General features: G+C 42.4%; 1 protein-coding gene across 1 annotated transcript in view; it reads left to right on the top strand.

The window, feature by feature from the left end:
- The window catches only part of ranbp9 (RAN binding protein 9), a 40634-nt gene extending 20109 nt beyond the window's left edge, over positions 1 to 20525 (top strand). The window contains exons 5-14 of the mRNA XM_080778765.1: positions 3074 to 3096; positions 5277 to 5461; positions 8237 to 8349; positions 11402 to 11510; positions 12067 to 12221; positions 12501 to 12654; positions 13667 to 13788; positions 14699 to 14850; positions 16527 to 16638; positions 17317 to 20525. Of these exons, the coding sequence (XP_080634891.1) occupies positions 3074 to 3096; positions 5277 to 5461; positions 8237 to 8349; positions 11402 to 11510; positions 12067 to 12221; positions 12501 to 12654; positions 13667 to 13788; positions 14699 to 14850; positions 16527 to 16638; positions 17317 to 17447 (1256 nt within the window). The 3' untranslated portion in view covers positions 17448 to 20525. The remainder of the gene's footprint in view (positions 1 to 3073; positions 3097 to 5276; positions 5462 to 8236; positions 8350 to 11401; positions 11511 to 12066; positions 12222 to 12500; positions 12655 to 13666; positions 13789 to 14698; positions 14851 to 16526; positions 16639 to 17316) is intronic.
- Positions 20526 to 20945: the final 420 nt, after the last annotated feature.

Genomic DNA, 20945 nt, shown 5'->3' with positions numbered 1-20945 from the left:
ACTTGAGGCTAGTTGTGAAAGAGCAACAGGTTAGAACTGTGAGACAGGGCCTCATCGCAGGAGGCATTTAAGCCTGTAACAGTTACTGTTTGTTATTTTCTTAAGTGTTAATGTAGTTTCCTGTTTGTGGAACGTTATTTTGGCCAGTAGTTATTTATTTTTGTATTTGTATTGTCTAAAGACACTTTTGGAGGTCAATAAAATGCCTAAAACGTGCTTCTGGACCCGTCTACTCCTTGGAGCCTCCGACCATCGGTTGGCATTATCACAATTGGTGGCAGTGGATAAAAGGGAGGGACAGTCCACAGTGCATCCAAACATCAGCAGCAGAAGCCTCAGAGGAAGAGGGTGCCACACGACCAACGAAGGTGTCCAGTAGTGAGCACCACCTCATCCCGGGGGGCAGTGGCTTCCAACTTGGCCAGGAAGTTCCAGATGGAGAAGGACAGAAGGAGAAGGGGGGAGCAGCAGGAGCGGAAGCTCCACCAGATCACCCAGCCCCAGGCGGCATGGAGGCAACCAGGGTGGCCACCCCCAGTGCCTGCTGGGGGGGCGGCGAGGACTGTCGGTGGCAGCGACAGATCGGGTGTCGGCAGCAGGAGCGGTGGCAGCACTGGTGCTACGGGCCAGGTGAGAGCTGAAGAGGGTGGGTGGAGAAGGACATGGACACAAATGCCAGAATGATGTGGTTCCATGCCTTACAACCTTTCAACGTTGTGGCCCTCCACAGAAAGGGGTCTGAACTGTACAGCAGATGTCTTTTAGGACGCCACAGGGGGTGTCTTCTGAAGGGGTGGGGGGAAGTGTTACGGGGCAGCCCGTGCCCTATATATATATATTGTACAAATTACATTGTTATTATTCCACACAATGATTGCAAGAGGTTTAACAATTTTTATATTTGTATTGACACTGAGGTTGCATTATTTGTCACCTGTCTCCCCTCTGCAGGGCTGGCACTCCTCTCTAGATTGGAGGGTGCCAAGTACTGTGGAGGAGGAGGGGTGTTTGTTCCTTTTATGTTGCATTATGTTGTCTTAGTAAATGTAATGTGTTGTCAAATGTAGTTGATTGTATATTCCTCTAAAAGATAGTAGTGTGAAAGATTACTCGTAGGCTTTAGTTAGCCGTGTGGTGAGTTAATTATCACTTGCTGTCAGAGGATGGTTTGCCCCACCTGTTTAAGAGCAGGATTGCTGCAGGTGGAGGCAGTTCAGTCTCACTTGAGGCTAGTTGTGAAAGAGCAACAGGTTAGAACTGTGAGACAGGGCCTCATCGCAGGAGGCATTTAAGCCTGTAACAGTTACTGTTTGTTATTTTCTTAAGTGTTAATGTTGTTTCCTGTTTGTGGAACATTATTTTGGCCAGTAGTTATTTATTTTTGTATTTGTATTGTCTAAAGACACTTTTGGAGGTCAATAAAATGCCTAAAACGTGTTTGTGGACCTGTCTACTCCTTGGAGCCTTTACTGCTTGTTCTTAATGTGGGTTTATTAGAGCACGAGCACACTACAATCTTAATCGTCTTCTAGGCTACAAATAAATAGATATTAACAATAAGGTTTGTATGAGACGTTAATTCCCCATGATGCGTGTGTGGGGGCAGAGGAGGTCCCACGCCTGTCGCCAACACTGTACAAAGTTCAGTAGATTTGTTTTTTAGCCAGCTAAAACCCCAACATTTTGTTCAACGACAAATACAAATAAATAAACTAGACAAAACACGGCATAACCCCCAAATTACGAGACTCATTTTCCAGCAAGCAATAGGAATTGATTCCTGAAAAGTTTGGCGTGAAAAAGCAGCAGTTATTAGTTAGTAACATAGTGGCACATAATTAATTATATCAATTAATATCCCTCATTGAACATCATGTTAACTGACTTTGTTGTTTTATGAGACAGTCACAAACACGTTTTGTTATTCACTTGTTGCACACACAGCCTATCCCCGGCCTCATTCCTATTACCAAGCACGAATAAAATACAGAATATATAATTCCATTGTGTCAAATAAATTACTGTAATGTATTATTGCAAGGTGCATTTGTGTAGTGTATCACTCACAATGCTGAAAAGCTCAGTTTCGTGTATTCTCTCATCTGCCACTGCTTGAGTGGCAGTACTAGTTCACTTGAGAAAGTAGTAATTCACTTGAAAAGAATAGTTGACCTAAGCTGGCAAACGGCAACGTCTTTTTGTTTTTTCTTGTAATGCAGCTTATAGTAAGTGGAGACTTAAAACCGTTCTGGTGCCCCAGCTGCCAAACTGCTAAAGGGGTTTACTTTTCATTCAAAAATAATAATAATTCAATGCTGCTGAGTTGGATGAGAATGCAGTCAGACATACTGTTTACAGAATACAGATTATTTTTTTATTTTTTTTATGAAAAGAATAAGATATTCTGATATTGCATATGTGTATGTTTACATTCTATCATGCTGTATGACTTCAGGGTCCGGGTGCATTTCATTTTGATACAAAAGCCGGGCGCAGAGTTTAGAAGTTTTTTAAATGTTTATTTTATTTTAATTGATTACTAAACATCGGTCCAAAACATCGGCATCGTGGTGTAGGTCTCTCCAAAATCGGTATTGTGCAAAAATAATGCTTGCAATGGATTCAGAATCATGAATATCCCCTAGTTTCACACGTCACATGCTACTTACATTTTGAAATGTTTGCCTTTTATGTAGGTTGTTAATGGTATGGTCAATGGTGAATGTATGTACTGTATATAGACAATATTTTAGGCCAAAAATAAAATCCCACTCCACACCCCCGGCTGCTGGATTTATGTGCCTGCTGGCTGCAGCCTTATTCCAGCAGAAAGAAATTATCATCAAAAGGTTGCCCAAACGTTACTTTTCCTTGCAGTCTTATTTTTTACTAGCCTTTGGCTTTTTCACAGCATCTTTCAACTTCTTGAAGTGCTTTAGGTTGCTTATTTCTCCATGTTTGTTTTGTAATGAATCTAAACGTTGACTGAGACGTTTGTTGGATAAAGATGTGCTGCTGTGATGGTTAAGAGCTCCAAAGTGCTGACATTCTCTTTCTTTTATCTTTGTTTCAGGTATTGCCTTCACAGATCTACCGGTAAGTGTCTTAACTCTATTTTCAATTATTCAGATGTCCTAATTGGTGTACACAATAGCCAGATTTATGCTCTTTTGTACAAGTGTGTATATATATATATATATATATATATATATATATATATATATATATATATATATATATTCCAAGCACTTGGAATTGTAGTCATTACATTTAGGTTTTTTTTTAGCCCAACTACGAGCTGTGAGCTTGTAGGTTGTCACTTGATGAGAAGTTCTCATGGGTGATCTCGGCACTTACTGTGGTCACCCCTGGACATCAAATTCAATATATCTTTAATATCTGAAGTAGTTGGAACAGTGTGTAGTAGTTGGAACAGTGTCATTGGTCAGAAGTTCGGTGGTGGGGATTATATTTATTTTTATTTCTGCATGCAGTCCAGGCTATTCTGCCAGCAGTTACCATTTGACAGGAACTATAGAACCTCTGAAATCCCTCTCTAGTGACCATGGATAAACACAAACTGTCGCGAGAAATAGCAAAACATCTCCTCCATATCCAGGTATTAAAATAAGCATGCTAGATGTACACAAATAATCCAGCGTCTCGAGACAGTGCGAGCATGGCTGTGATTAATTCAATCAAATTACTGAGTGAGGAGTGGGTCTAACTTTCAGAACAGTGCAGCTGGCAGGTGGTATTAAACACATTCCCTCCCGTTACCATAGGCGGTAACGTGAGGCCAGTGCCATCAGAATGAGCAGAGAAGAAGAGCCCTTATCCGGCCGACCCGGACGTAATTGTCCTCCATTGCCAGTCTCGCTCGCGGCTGTGGACGAATGATCAGACTATTATTATGCTTAGCGCATCCTCAAATTAATGTTTTATTAAGCTCCCAACATGGTACTTTATCCCATTCTTAGCACTAAAAACCACTAATGACCGTGTGCATGCGTGTGTGCACCTTTTAAAGGGGGATTAAAGCTGGATTAAATTACATTAAAGAAACCCGAGATTCCCTGGGTTGTCACACAAAGGTACAAGCAATAAACCCGAGAAATTGCGGGTTCGGCCTAGATTGGGTTAAGGGACACTGTCATAAGTTTAGTTTTTCTGAGAGGCTATCGGAAGAAAGTTCTGACGTCAGATGGATTATTTTAGTAGCAGGCTTTCAATTCAAACTTTATTAGCGGACTCGGGTCCGTAGAGAAACATATAAGGGTTAAACGTAGAAGAAAAGAAGAAATAAAAGCATTGATACGTTGTTGAACGAAGTCCCTCAGTAACATTTGCTCTGCATTAAATATCTTAGTTGAAAATAGCCGATCAACGAAGCTTGTCCATCTGCTATTTTCCTGCGACGGTTTTCCCAGAATATGTTTGCTGGTTTTGAAGTGGTTGCCTGCTCCTCCTGTTTTTACAATGACGTGAACGCCTCCCACGACTCGCCCATAACAGTTATAACACACTGGAACCCCTCCCGTGAATCCGCCCATTACCCCTCCAGAACCACAATGAGGCTCAGTGGAGGAGGCTGTACATGCATTAACCACACACCAGGACACAGTGGTCCATTGCATGGTATGGTCTGTTGGCTTGTTCCTTCCTCTGTAAAGACCAGCGCCCAGAGACCTGGTTCAGAACAATCAAAGCATTGAGCAGGAACACGGGGTCTTGGCTGAGTGCCACGCATTCATGTCTGACCAGAATGGAGCGCTGCTGAGCGTCACCTCGGCACAGATGACCTTTACTTGCCTAGTGGGCTGTCACTAACGTTGGCATGAAGTGAATAATACACACATGCACACAGGACAGGACAGGGCTCTCACCCTTATGAAATTGTACTACTTGTTGATTGTCACTCAACTAGGCTAATTGCTATTAACGATTTAATTTTGTTTCTGTCATTGGAACATCGGAACATTATGAATAAGATTCACATATGTTTGGCTTTTTAAACAAAATGCATGACAAATAACATGTTTAATTCCTTATACTAAAACATTAATGTAATGGAAATAGCTTATCCAGTGATGCAAATAGTCTGCATTCTTAGACGCACTAAATTGAGAAAGGACACAATCATGGCACCCTCCAGATTTCCTGGGATGCAATACTGTACACCCCTGGGTCCCGGAACCCATTACATTGAAAGCAATATAGTTTTCGAGGCAGATATCTCCCTAACCTCCTTGGCCCTTCTCTCTCTCTCTCTCCAGCCCAACCTGTACCCCACAGTGGGCCTGCAGACGCCCGGCGAGGTGGTGGACGCCAACTTTGGCCAGCACCCGTTCGTGTTCGACATCGAGGACTACATGAGGGAGTGGAGAACCAAGATCCAGTCCCAGATCGACCGCTTCCCCATCGGAGAGCGAGAGGGAGAGTGGCAGTCCATGATCCAAAAGTAAGGGCCATGGATTGAAGTTCTCAGTCAGCCATGACTGATTACAGTCATTTGGATGCTGTGCAAGTCATGCATGTCTTCTATGGAAGCACGATGCGTAGAGAAAACAGCCAATCTACAAGCTCTCAATGCGTCACAGCTTGTAGATACCGGTAGGCTATTTGAAATGAATCAAGGGTCCTGCAAAATTATTTGACTATGTATTGTTTTAGGGTATTTGTTTAGCAAATTAAAATTGCATGATTGCAGCGTAATGTATACAGGGCGTGACAAAAAGAACACATCTACAAGCTTCAGCGTGATGTGTAGTTACTGTAGTTGTAGGTCTGTTCCTTTGTCACGTGACACCAACCTGTGCAGCTGCAGTGCATGACCGAGAGCAACACGTGAATCTTTAGTGATGAAGTGTAAGCAATTGAGCTAAAAGTAATTATCCGTTGAAGTAGCACACACAATGCCTGGGAAATGTGATTTTAATAATTTGTGGCTTACAAATGAAAACTATAAAGACTGGCTAAAGTGAGAAGTGGACACGAATCGAGCTGGCTGCAAATGATGCATCAAAACATTTGCTGTTGGGAACACGGGGGAATCGGCACTGGTCAGCCATGCGAAAAGCAAAGAAACACGTTTAACTCCAAAAGGCTGCTAAACAGACAGCGGGTGTCTGTGCGTATTTCACGGTTGATGAAGTCTTACTGTTTCTCTTACAATGGCAAGACGACAAGCCACGCTCAACCCGTCCATCGCAGCTTCATTTGACCAGCTGTCGGCTGAAGTGTTGTGGGCACTTGCTACTTATATAACTCCAGCGCCAACACCAGTGAGCTTTCCCAACAGTTCAATAGCATCCAAATTTACGTGTGGGGAAACAAAATGTGCGTAGACTGTGTACCTCACTATTTGGAATAGCATTCCACATTCTATACCTTACCCCACTACACTGCCCGTCCCCACCGCACACAGGTCAGGTGTAAGATACTCATTATCGCGCTGAATGATTGTTATAGTCCTGGAAACTGGGTAAAATTTCTGGAAAACGTTTTGGAAATTCATTGGCAAAAATTCCATTCCCGTGTGTGAACCCTGGATATATTGTCAATATACTGTTGATATAATGAGTGATATTGACTTGTTATAGTGTCGTTGTTTTGAATAATCTTTAGTTTTCAATGTTACACTTAAAGGTAACACATAAAGGTAGGAGCGCACACCAAAAGTAGGGAGGTGCTGACCATGGGACGCAAACTTTAAAATAGAAAGGAAAGCTCCTAGTCACGATGCCAAACAAATTGCCTTCAGGGTAAGCAGGTACCCTGAAGAAGGCAATTTGTTTGTCGAAACGTTGGTAACCCAATAAATAGTATTTTTGGCATCGTGACTAGGAGCTGTGCAACCTCTCCTTTCTATTCTAATGTAACACTTAAAAAAAATATATAGAATATTTCATTTTAACAGTAATATCGTATCGATATCGCAATATTTGGCATAAATACAGAGATATGACATTTTGTCCATATCGCGCAGCCCAAGTCGTGATATTTTATATAGCTTTAATCCACGAGCAAGAGCTAAAAAAAAAACTACGTTTCCCATCGGCCCGTGCTCTAATGGGGATTAGCTCTCTTCTACTGGGATTACTTGTTCTGAATAGAATTAATCTCCATTTGATGGGGATTGGGATTGAGAGAATGGCATCACTCTTACCCCAGAGAAAGTCCTGTTTTAGCCCCAGGATTTAAAAACAGGATGTTTTTAAGCTGTGTGGCAACAGCTTGCTGGAAGGGAAATGAGATTGTCCATGTTTATAAATGTCAACAATACAATAGAGATTTAGGAGGGGGAGAAGCCAGGACATGAACTGTTTGCTCTGATATACTGTAAGACAAAGTGCATCGAATGAGTGGAGTTTACATACATCAGTGTATAAGCACATAATCTATAAGCCACATGTTAGACGCTATGATCTGTAAATTCTCAAGGGCCACAGAGAGGTCATTGCCATGATGCCATAGATGGCGACTCATCGTGTCTCCCTTTATTTACTTTGCAACTTTTCCATTGGGGTATAATGGTTGTTTAGTTGCACATTGCATTGGTCCATCTTGCGCCTCCCTTATCCATAAACTTATTTGCCATTTTTTACTATTTTGAAAATCATTTTAAAATAGTTCAACTAGCCGATCTACATCTACACGTTGTGAGCTTGTAGATCAGCTATTTGAACTATTTTAAAAGGTTTTTTTAAATAGTAAAAAATGGCAAATAAGTTTAGAGATAAGGTTTAAGGGGTGGCGCAAGATATAGCCCATAGTCTATAACTTTGTCTGCAAGGTGGTAAGGTATTTCTTTACTTCAATCATGATGCATTAACCTGCACATTAGATTCCTACTCTCCCATACATGCCGCGCTGAAAAGTGAAGTATTTTTTAAGTACTTCCATTGAACAGCAATGTGTGCCCCTTTGTATGTACGTGTATGTATGTTTAGAGTACCAACATGTGACAAAGTGGCGCTGTTGAGCTTCACACTGTGCACAGGTGCATGATGGGAAGCTGAGTTTTTAGCAGCCATTACGTGATTTCGGGTGTGACAGTACAGTACAGTGACCCCCTGGGGACCCCCACACGGTAACTCTGTCATTTCTCGACCATTTCGGAAGCGGGGCAGCTCGCCACAACCGGGCCGGCACCCTGGCCGCGTTCCTGTGCGTTCCCCACACAGAGTTGCACCACTCGGTTCACACAGGTGTGATTTGTTTTCGTTTTTGTCAGGATGGTGGCCTCCTACCTGGTGCACCACAGCTACTGCGCCACAGCCGAAGCCTTCGCCAAGTCTACTGACCAGGCCGTGCACGAGGAGCTGGCCTCCATCAAAAACAGACAGAGTGAGTACACTGGGTGACAATGTGACACAATTTGAGCTTCAGTGACAGAGTTACAGTATCGCAAAGCAGTGGTTTCCTCAACTGGGTGTCTCGGGACACCCAGACACAGACAATGATTAGCTTAATGTGCAACATTGTTTTCTCACTCGATAGTACACAAACCAACATGCAGTGTAAGTGTATACAGGGTAAAATGGGTAGAATCAGAAGGTAAGAAAAATGCCTAGTCCGGAATTGTCCTTTAAATTCACTAGAGCTGCAACTAGCCATTATTTTCATGATTTAATGGATTACTTTTTTGATTCATCCATCAACCGAGGAGCCCTTTTTTGTGTGGATAATTTTCCTTGTTTAATATAAATCAATGAATCGAGCCGCAAAAAAATAGTTTTTAGTCTGTATGAAAACCTAATTTAAGCTTTCTATAAACTCACAGATTTAATAATTGATTAAATTGTTTAGTTCGATTAACTGGTGCAGCCATATTAGTCAATGTGGACACACGCACGCACGCACGCAGTATTGATGATATATTTATCCTCATGTCCAGAGGGAGGAAGACTCTTATATTGCCTGTATGTGAAGAGGAAGCTGCTTTTGTTTGTTCTTCTCAAGGTGTGTGTGTGTGTGTGTGTGTGTGTGTGTGTGTGTGTGTGTGTGTGTGCTACTGTGTGGAGGAGAAGGTGCCATGTGTACTGTCAAAAGTTATATTTGTTTCCCTGTAAAAATCTATTGTAATTTGTGGAAATTAAAAGGTAAAATGTGCATGCCCACAAGTTTTTACGCACGCACACGCAAAAAATGCCAGTGTATGAGAAAATGGCTGTTGGAAGCTCTATCTAGCAGGTTTTGGTTTATCGATTATAAAATAATATTTTAATAGAAAGGTTTTTTGGATGGAATAGACCAATGGTGTTGTGGAACAATAGGTAATCTACAAGCTCACAACAGGGCTTACTGTTATAAGAAAATAAACAAAGCATTATCCCATTCATCGAAAATTGTATCTATTTGAGTAATTGCTAAGATATTTCCAGCAGTAGTTATTTGTATGAAGGCTAGCACATCCACCCTCTACTTTATGCCTGGTGTAAGCTTGTGATGACAGAACATGTTATAACAGAAACATGACTGTTATTGTTTCAACTCAACATCACTGGTGGTATTTATAACACGAATACCACAGGCTAAAATTAGATCTTCGTTGGCTTTTGACGGTATTGCAATTTGCAAGTGGGCAATATCTGTCTATAAAAGCATATTTCGTACCTATTATACCTGTAACCTAGTGATGGCCACCGCTGTCAGAAATGTAAGTAGCTAGCCTGACACTCATTTTCATTTCGTTTCACTTCATTATTCAGAATCGCTAGAACATATCTCCTTAACTCTTTCAGCGCCACCTGGTGTTCACCAGTTTAGGCTTTGAGTGCCAATTCTCCCATTATAAAATAAATAATTTGTAATTCTATTATGCATGTAATGTGCATGTCATCACCTGTACACCAGAATTTTCAAAATATGGATGAAATTTAAATAAAAATGAATTCCCAAGAGAAGAAGTCTTGACGCCCGTGGCATCCATTACTTAATAGGCAATTAGACGTCTTGGCGTTTATGGCTACTTTAATGGGTGTGGCTAGCGATTCAGGGCTGGGGCCAGGCTAGTAAGTAGCATCAATAAAAAATAATTTTAACGACAATATATTAGCTTTATGCAAATTAATTAAAGTTTTTTTTGTAGGACAAGGCACCTAAAACAGATTACCAGCCTACACCTAAAAATACCCAAAATGGAATGAATTAATTGAAAGTATATCGCTCTTACACACCTGAATGCGTTGGAAAGGAATGAACTACATTTCTTTTGTTGAACAATATTTCTTAATTGCTAAATATTGTCGTCATTGTCTGTCTTGACAGTTGACATGCATTCATAAATGGTGATAAAGAAACGGAGGAACAACGGCAACAATAGTGTCTTTCTAAGGTTGTGTTATACGACAACATATTGACACTGGGGGGTGTGTGTGTGTGTGTGTGTGTGTGTGTGCTGCTATGCGGTACTAAGTGCTTGGCGTCATGCTTTCTATCGTAACACACTCACACATGTTATAAAGGGATATTGTCCTTAGGAAGGATGATAACTATAAAAACCAGTAAGACGCCCTGAGAGCGAGGTCGCGCTGAAACAGAGCTGTTTAATACGGCACAGTTGAGAAGCAGGAGTTAAACTATACATCTGGTGTCCGTGAGGTCAGATTGCTGCAGTTGCTGGCCGGCTCCATATATGCAGATCTAGGTGATGATCCAGTCTTCTCCATGTATGGCTATACATGGAGAAGAAGTTTTATTTGATGAGGTCAGTGTCGTGAACTTAATGGAGACGGCCAATCGGCCATATATGGAGCATGTCACGAGGCGTGACTGACGGGAAATGCAGGTTTTCATAGTAAACTGCAACCTACAGTCGCAATTACTAAGTATAATGATGTGAGCATGAACCATTATGTTATGTAGAAAGAAGGTAGAAATTCCACACACATTTTATTAATAAAGATAAACAATGTTTCTTCCCTTCCGGGTCTTCGATTCCTCACTATCTATTTATATACAATTTGGGAGCTCAAGAACGGTGTGCGGACTTCCTACGTTCTTTCTGTATGCATTTTTGTTCCGCACCCGTAGAATGTTCTGAGATGTGTGTGCTTCCCCTTTCGGATTTTATTTCCATTATGTTTTGTAAACATGTTGGAACTTGGAACATGATCATTTTGAACGTGACGCCCTGCCCTGTACATTGAGGGATGAAAGAGTCACTCACAGAAAATTATAATCCATCCCAAACACTGAAGTTTGTTCACCACTGTCTTCTGTTACAGTTGTGATGTGGACCTCTTGAGTGTGAATGGTTATTTTTAAAACATTTATTGTTCTATTATATTTGTCATTCATGGTGTGGAGTGGACAGCCATTAACTAGGCTCTATACATTTCTTAATTCTAAGAGGTTACAGGAATTGGAAGTATGCGTTTGTGTTGCGTTTGTGCAGAAATCCAGAAGCTGGTGTTGTCAGGTAGAATGGGTGAAGCCATCGAGACCACCCAGCAGCTCTACCCATCTCTACTGGAGAGAAACCCTGACCTGCTCTTCATGCTCAAGTAAGACCATCTATCTGTCTGTGAACGTGTCGCACACAGCACGGTGCGCCAGGAGATTGTAGATCGGCTTTCTGACCCTGCATGGTCTTTTCCTGTATATTTGATGTTATATGTGACCAGATTTGACTGAGAGACTGCCATCGCGCACATTCCAGCTTTTCAAATGAGTTAATAGCACAGGCAGACTCTTCACATACTAGAGCATGTCTGAAATAAGTGTCAGAGCTGAAATTGACATGTAAATATTAAATAAATGCTTAAACATGTAGCTAGGTGTAATGTTAGAGACCACAGAAGTGAACCTTTCAAGCCTGTTTTCTCAACTCGCTGTTTTCTGCAAGACATTACTCTATAAACCATATCTCCAAAACTGGTGGGTCAAACTGAACAACCAATGTGTCAATTTGAAGCTATGATTCCCTGCTTTCATATGACATGAAAAAAATAAAATTCTAAATAATCCAATGGCAGTCTCTCAGTCAAATTCACTGTCCCTCTCTCTCTCTCTTTGCCTCTGTGTCTCTCACTCACTGTGTGTCTCTCTCTCTCTCTCCAGGGTGAGACAGTTCATAGAGATGGTCAATGGGACGGACAGTGAGGTCAGGTGTCTGGGTGGGCGGAGCCCCAAGTCCCAGGACAGCTACCCTGGCTCGCCCCGCCCCTTCAGTAGCCCCGCCCACAAAGGCAGCACCTCTCAACCCTACCTGCCAGGTATGCAATCAATAAGTAAGGGATAATGTATGGCTGTGTGGTCATTGTTTATAGATAAGAAGAAGATGGTGAAGATATATGTCTATATCTATCTCTCTATCTCTCTCTATCTATCTCTATTTATCTCTCAATTTGGGAGTCCTTGGCACGGAAAAGTTTGAGAAGCACTGCCATAAAAAATCTGAATGAATTCTGGCGGTTGGGGAGGGTGTCAACAATCGATTGAATTAGAAAAGTTCCAATGTTAACCTCCTCCCCTGCTCTCTCGATCTCCTCCAGGGTTTGACAGCAACTGCTGTAACGGCGTGATGTCTGGCAAGAGCCATAGCTCCTCCCCTCACAGTCATAAGCCCTGCCTCCCTGTCTCTGGCCCCGCCCTCCCAGCTGCCGACATCAGCTTGAATGGGAGCCGCAGCCAACAGCCCTTCGCCAGGTAGGTAAAGGCATGTCTTAGAGCAGCCAACAGCCCTTCGCCAGGTAGGTACAGATATGTCTTAGAGCAGCCAACAGCCCTTCGCCAGGTAGGTACAGGCATGTCTTAGAGCAGCCAACAGCCCTTCGCCAGGTAGGTACAGGCATGTCTTAGAGCAGCCAACAGCCCTTCACCAGGTAGGTACAGGCATGTCTTAGAGCAGCCAACAGCCCTTCACCAGGTAGGTACAGGCATGTCTTAGAGCAGCCAACAGCCCTACAGGCATGTCTTAGAGCAGCCAACAGCCCTTCACCAGGTAGGTACAGGCATGTCTTAGAGCAGCCAACAGCCCTTCACCAGGTAATCTCGGCTACTTGCTCACTCGGTCACTCCATCATGGCAAATTGGTGACCTGTCGAAATATGTGACCATCTTGTGGACTTCACACAACTTACATGGAAGTCTTTAAATACAAGGCCTAAATACCGCTAGGTTGAACTCTGCTAATGAATAAACTGCACTGATTTACGTTCGGACACTGACATTATGTCAACACGATTGTGACAAATTTCAGCTGGTCACCAATTTCACCGTAGCATCACCATGCTGGCGTGACTGAGTGTGAGTGAGCGAGTGGCCGAGATTTGTGGTATTGGAATGTGGCTTTAGAGAGCAGCCACCAAGGAACTGGTTTGGATTAACCACTTAAACCCTATCTGGTTAACCGCAGTCGCTCAGGACTCGGATGCTATATATGTCTGACATCTAGAGTTACGATACCAACCTTTGGCCATTATTCCAAACAAAAAGGATTGCAGATGTACGGAAAACTTGGACTACCCTCTTTGTATCTGTAAAGTTTTAGTTTTTTAGGAAACAAAAACTTGACGGATACAAACAGGATAATCCAAGATTTCCGTACAGCTGCAATGTTTAGCGTTGTTGAACACAATCGGATAGGACTATTCTGTTTGGATGTATTTTTATACATATTATTATATTATTTCTCTCTCTCTCTCTCTCTCTCTCTCAGTAACGATGTAGATATGGAAGTGGATCATTTCACTAATGGAGTATCAGAATCTGCTTCCAACGGCTTCCTGAACGGAAGCTCCAAACATGCGGCCGACATAGACGAATGTGACGCAGACATGGGTTAGTTGCGTGACATGGGTTAGTTGTGTGTGCTGTACTCAGGGTTGTGTGAGTGCTCCATTTGTTTGTGTACACTGCCATGTTTGAATTTGGGTGAGTGCTGTTTTGTGTGTGTGGGTGTGTTTATAGTTGAGATTATTATGGTGTGTATTCATGTCATATTGTGTGTTTTATCATTTTTGATCAGTCATGGGTTGTGTAGCCCACAATTGTCTCTAAATTTAGTTAGTACAGTTTCTTTTAGTTTGTTTTGACAGAAACCTTTGTCCATATTCTAACTTCCGCGTCACACTCAAAACGTTGCGTGAAGCGGTGTGTTTTGAGCTTGTAGATCTGCTACTTTTGTTATTTTTGAATTTGAATCCTGAAAATAACAGTTTTGTACCTACGATGTTTCGATATAGATTTAGGCATGCGCGTTTCTTGTTTAACAAAGTATGCCAAGAACACGGGACCTCGTTCTTCTCTCCACAACCCGCCGTTGCCAAAACGAGGCAACTCGTCTTTTTTAATTACATTTAATCCAGTAATTAAAAAATATATATATTTATTTTGTTTTGTTTTTACTCGCATGCTAAACAGCCTATATACGGATCCGACGTGCACACTTATTTGTCCTTTTTATATTAAATATGAGACAATCTGGGGTGTTTATGATCTTAGAAAACATGAAAACATGCTAAGCTAACGCTGATGCCGTTGCTGCCCCTCCATGAGCAACAACAATCACAATAACATGGGGGGCTACACCACGTGTTTAGTCAGGGAGCCCTTCTTTGGATTTTCACACATTCTTCTGGCACTGACTCCACTTTTTCCCCTAGAGGGCTGAGATGGATTGTGTTAAATGCTCCGTGCTGTGTGGTCACATTGACCTGACCCTGTCTTCTGACTGGCTGTGGCTCTACAGAGGTGGAGTCGGCCCAGTCCAAGAGACAGCTGTGCGGGGGGAGCCAGGCAGCCATCGAGAGGATGATCCACTTTGGCAGAGAGCTGCAGAGCATGAGCGAACACCTCCGCAGGGAGTGTGGCAAGAACTCTGCCAACAAGAAGATGCTGAAGGTAATGGGCAGTGGGGCTGCAGCTCGCCATTATTTTATTATTGCGTTCACAGGGATTAACACAACAGGAAAAAAGGTCATTTCGACAGCAATGAACACATCAACACCTTTAGCCCAAATCCCACCCATACACAGCCGAACCTGTTAAATAGACAACTCTCAGGCTTAGCCTAAATGTCCAAATCTACTCTCCTGAGCCAAAACGGCGTCCATTAGGTTGCTGTCGGGTCCTAACCTGACTGACACGGAGCACTCAGCCTGTTTACTGAGATCTGTCTGTAGGGATGCTTTTATATATAGTTTTATGGTATTTATTTGGTTTTATTGTATTTACTTGGTCATTTTTTATTATTATTATTTTAAGCTTTATGTACTTCCACTGGAGTTGTATCTGGCAGCCAGAATGTAAGTTTGACAATTTTAAGCATAGAATGTGAGTAACACTCTTGGCCAGTGCATACTTGTAAAAGACACTTTGTCTTACTGGTTAAATAAATTCTCTATCATTTTTTCACTCCCTTGTAGGAAATTGGAGAAAGTCTTCTAACCTCACAGTGACAAACACTGTGATAACACACTTATATTCGCTACAGAGTTCACTTAAAATCAAGTTAACTTGTTGACAAATGTAACGTGGCAGATGAACGGCTATTACAATGTTTCCTTGTCGGTATCATAGAGACGAGACAAACACTTGTCACCTCAAGCAGGAGGCACCAGCGCTCAGGGCCGTTTATCAAGTGGCTGCTGTTGGCCCAGTTCCCAACGCTTTGCAGCCTCAAGACATGTCCCCTGAGGACACCGGGCCTTAAGCTGGCAGCAGACCTCAAAACAAGTCTTAATATTTTTCAGCTTGTCGAAACCAAACAAGTTCTGTAAGCACGAGATTGTTTTATACTCTAACATTAGACCCTGCCCACAGTAGTGCGAGGAAGAAATTAGGTAAAAATACTAATACATCTTATTCATTGTTGCTTGCTCATACTACAGCGTCACAAACAAGCATCAAAAGGAGCAGATCCGCAAGCTCGAAATGCGCCCCAAAGCGACACATTTTGAGCTTGTCGAGCTACTAATTTGTTCATTTGTTGATTCCTGAAAAGTAACAGTTTTGGACATAATGAGGTTTGCACTCAACATAGACTATACAGTATGTGGTTCACCTTTTGCATCATATGTTGTGACATTTTGCATATTATAAGAGACGAGTCAAGATGCCTGGTATCATTTTTAGGGTACATCTTTGTCCTTAACCCATTCTGGACGGGAACCCCATTTGGTGTTATAACCCATTTAGACCTGAGCTCGATTATACAAAATGTCTTCTAAATCATGACAGTTATCCGAAAAATCTATGTTTCTATGTCAGTCATTCTCAGTCATTTCATGTCAAGGACCCCAAAAACTATATGTAATTGGCCACCGACCGGCGACCCCCATCTGAAAATATGTTGTTCCAGGGACCCCCAGAAGCAAAGATTTGTTCTGAAAGAATATATATTCTAAGATTTGCGACACGTTTTCACGATTTTTCAAAAATAGTTCTACAATGTGCTTTTAGATCTGCTATTTTTCAATAGCTAAAGTATAACATGATGCTTAAGGAACAGGCCCAATTTATTTCCACGACACAGTGCCTGCCAAGTCGCCAATACTGTCTGTGTTCTCTGTTTGTAGGACGCCTTCAGCCTACTGGCCTACTCTGACCCCTGGAGCAGCCCCGTAGGATACCAGCTAGACGCTATTCAGAGGGAGCCTGTCTGCTCCACACTTAACAGTGCAATATTAGGTAGGTCTTCCTGTCTGTAACTAATAAGGCTGTCCTCTAGCCCTGCTTTTAGGATTCGAGCTTCGGCAGGTATTTGCGAGCAGACGTCCGGACTATCGTTTTAATGAAATTAAAATAATAACCTTCGAGAACCGAAGGTTCTTCCGAGTGCTATTAACCAAGCTGCAATTCTTTATGTATCCTTTTGTGTGGCATAGTCTATCTGTGAAAAAAGGATTTAAGCACCAATAAATAACATGTAGCTAGCCTAAAGCGTCTTTGACGAGGCCTACAGACAGTCAACAATGTGGTATGTGCCACTGCATTTTTTTGCCTTTCTTGCAAACTGTTAAATAATAATAGGCACATCGTCAGCCAAAGTGCTCTCTCTGGCCAATAATATGACCTACGAGAGAATTTGATAATTTATATTATTAGCCGCCTATATAATTTGCTCTTATTACATTTATTTATTTGAGTAGCATTTATTAACATGCACGCAGCACAAGGCTGCTGTACAAGGTGTTAATTTTAGCCCTGTCTGCCGCCGGCCCATACTTAAATTAGTTAAATTTCAAATAATTGCAATTGGGCGATTACCGGTATGCTAATTGTGTGATAGGCCTACTTGTAGCTATGACGGACATCCAGTATGAGTGTAACATTTGTCGTGTGTGTGTGTGTGTTTTCTCCTCCCAGAGACTCACAACCTGCCGAAGCAGCCTCCTCTGGCCCAGGCAGTGGGCCAGGCTGCCCAGTGCCTCACCATCATGGCTCGCTCTGGGACCGGCTCCTGCGCCTTCGCCTCCGTGGACGATTACCTGCACTAGCCCCGTGCGCACACACTCACACACTCACACACACACACACGCACGCACGCACACACACACACACACACACACACACACACACACACACACTCACACTCACACACACTCTTACTATACTTGTGAGGACATCGATTTTTAGGGCGGCATTGACAATGGCTGAAAATACCTCAATAACTATTAAAAAATAGCATCTCTAAAAGTATTGTTTTCGCTGTTTTCCAGTGTGCAACACTGACGCGAAACAATGTATAAAATGAGGCGTAGCTCCAACCCTCAACAGCCAAACCTAAACCCCCAATTAACCACCCCCACCTGAAACAAAGCCTGACTCCCCAAATATATATATTTTTTTTAACCATGAATTAGAACCATTTCTCTAGAAAAATTTCCTCACAATACACTCATTCCAGTGACCTTACCGTACCCTCCTGCTGTTTGTGCATTTCTAATGTGTTTTAATGGAGGACTTTCCTCCGTGTTGGTGTCAGCATGGCCACCTAGTGGTCATAACGAGAATAACGCTGTCACTTAAACCAGTGGTTCTCAAAATGGGTTCCTTGAGGGAGGGGTTCCAAATGGAGCCATTACAGGTATGTAACCCTGAGAGCGTACAGATGGAACCAAATGTACACCCTCAGAGTTATATGGATCCTTGAAATAAACAAGTCACATAGGATGTATCCCTGCAATTGGCAGCAATGCGTGTCATCCATGCATATCCATAGTGTGTGCGCTGACTCATGGACTGCCATGTTTGCTCTGACTCACTGTGCGTGCGTCTGTAATGGATGAGGAATGCCACATGGTACATCACGCAGTTAGGAGTTCATCCCATGTTCTCAGTTCGTAGTCCAGGTCAACCCAGATCAGATCAGTGCGTCTCATAGTGGGGCGCGAGGCCTCCCCCCCCCCCCCCCCCTCCCCCACACAAGCAGGCCTTAGAAGTGGTTCCAGGCGGACCCCAGAAAAATGGGTTAATATCGCACCATAATCGGTTAAAGCTTGGCCTTGGCTATTCAAACAGTCAATTGGCATGGTGTGGGCTTGTAGATCGGCTATTTAAAAGAACAAAAGAAATGGTGAAACACTTTCTCTCTCTCTCCTTTCAAACTTTTTCTTGACACAAACCTCTTCTGGGGTCCCTGGCACAAATGCATAGTAATTTAGGGGTCCTTGACATGAAAATGTTTGAGAACCACTGCCCTAGACCAGTAGTTCTCCAAACAACTTTTGAATTGAGTTGCGGACCTTTTTTTTTTTTTAAAGGTTTGTTTGGTCTAATCATTTTTCTGGAGACCCCCTCTGGAACCAAAGGACTCATGGGAATCTTACCTGATCTGACTGAACTGAAAACCAGTTATAATCTGGGTTCCCTGGAATTCAAATTGACAACGACTACCTTACCACACACACGTTTGCATTTCTATAATTATGAGGACATTTTAGGACCACAATTTTTTAACCTTTTTTGCCTTTTTTTTATTTTAAGTCCCCTTACATACTGGAAGCATGACAAATTAACGATCCGATTGTGCTTCGTCGCATTTTTCACATCAAACTATTTGTTGACTATTTATTCATACAGGTTGTTGCTTATAGTCATGGTAAAAAATTTACCTAATTTCGACAATAAATCAGTCACTTAATTGCCTTGTAATATTGGTGTTCTTTAGCGCGGATGTACAAGCTTTGAGTTATCCTCGGTTGCGTGTTGGCGTTGCACATCCAAAAATGGCAGATGTACAAACGTGTGGCGCTGTGAGCTTGTAGATCTACTATTGTGCATTTCGGTGCCGACCCCAACCCCTAAATCTAACCTCTAAAGGTTAATCCTAACCTCCACCTGAAGTGTAAAAATCCTATTTTTTGTTTTAAAACAAGCATTTATCTTGTGGAGAACCAGCTAAAATAAATTATCCTCACATGTATACAGTAATACAAGTGTACACACACACACACACACACACACACACACACACACACACACACACACACACACACTCTCTCTCTCTCAGCTTCCCTATCCATTTGTACATGGCTGGTGTCATGGCCCATCGCCTGCACCATTCTGATAGACAGTAGGAGGGGGGAGGGGCTAGCCAATAGTAGCCAACTTGAAAATCATCTTTAGACGAAACGAGTCCTACTCTGGACATTTCAGGAACACTGACCCACGGACAGACAAAAAAATATATATATATATATATGTTGACTGGTGGACTGTTTGCTTTTTGGTCCACCCCGTCGAATCTAATCAAGCTTCACATACACACACTGAGGAATATAGGAAGACGCGGGAGGGCAGGGGGTTCTTATCACAGTGGTTTCCAAAGTGGGGTCTGGGGAACTCCAGGGGTCTTTGATGGGTTTCCAAAGTGGGGTCTGGGGAACTCCAGGGGTCTTTGATGGGTTTCCAACAGGTTTTGAGGTGTTTGAGTGGAAGGTTCGATGTCTGGTGCTAATTTCTAAATTGCCGGTTACAATATTAATGCTTCTGATGACTTTTAAAAAGATTGCCTAAAGAATAGCTTTAGCCGATTTTTCTTCCAGTTCATTTTCGGGTGAATTTTGTGGTCTTTAAAATAAAAAAACACGCTGTATCTGGTGGCAGGGAAGCACCGTAGCGGTGAATGAGTTGGCATAAAAACCTTTGAGAGTAACCGTTTCTCTAAGCATACCGGTGTGTCCGTTCAGACACACCGCACTCTTCATCTGAAGCAGTGGCCCTCGCGTTTTTATATTCAAGGACACCCAGCGTGGTATAAATCAGGCCACAAACACCCATAACTCTTAAGTTTCAGACCTGTAAGGGTCCATTTGGCTCCTAACTAAATCCTTTTATTTTTTTGCACAAATCTCAAGAGTGAAATTCGAAATCCTACCGTTTTTTTGGGCTGGGAACCCCTTCAGGGACTCCTGGGGTCTCCCTGGTCCCCACTTTAAGAACCTCCGGTGTCCGGTCTGAAGCAACCGACACACTCATCTGAAGCACCGCAAACATCCCTCCCCTGGCTGACCTAAACTTGGTTTGGGGGGAAAAAAACTAAAAACAATCATCCAAAATAGATCCCCGGACCCCCCCTCCCATAAAACAAAACAAAAAAACACTGATTTCAGTATGTCAGGTCGTAGGTCGAAACGCATCCGGACTTCAAGAGGAAACCGACCAGATGAGAGAGACTTGACCGAATCTGGACTTAAAACAACTTTTTATTTTACGTCATTTTCCTTCTGTTCTCTCTTCCCTCTTGTTTTTAATCTTGTTTAAATGTTTGTAGCGGGAAGGGAGGGGAGGGTTTACCTGGATCCCGTTTCCTGTTTTTGTTTTTAAGGTTTATTTTTTTTGTCCTGGATTAACGGCATGGTGCAGATTATTATAATTATTATAATGTTATTATTGTTAACTTGCATTCACAGTATATTTGTTGAGCGCCAGCAAGAAGCGAAAGTTCCACCCATACATTATTATTAATGATTAAAAATAAATAAAGGTCCCAA

The sequence above is a fragment of the Protomyctophum bolini genome (genome assembly GCF_963924005.1).
Source record: "Protomyctophum bolini genome assembly, chromosome: 12".
NCBI lineage: Eukaryota > Metazoa > Chordata > Actinopteri > Myctophiformes > Myctophidae > Protomyctophum > Protomyctophum bolini.
This window is presented reverse-complemented; position numbering and strand designations above follow the sequence as displayed.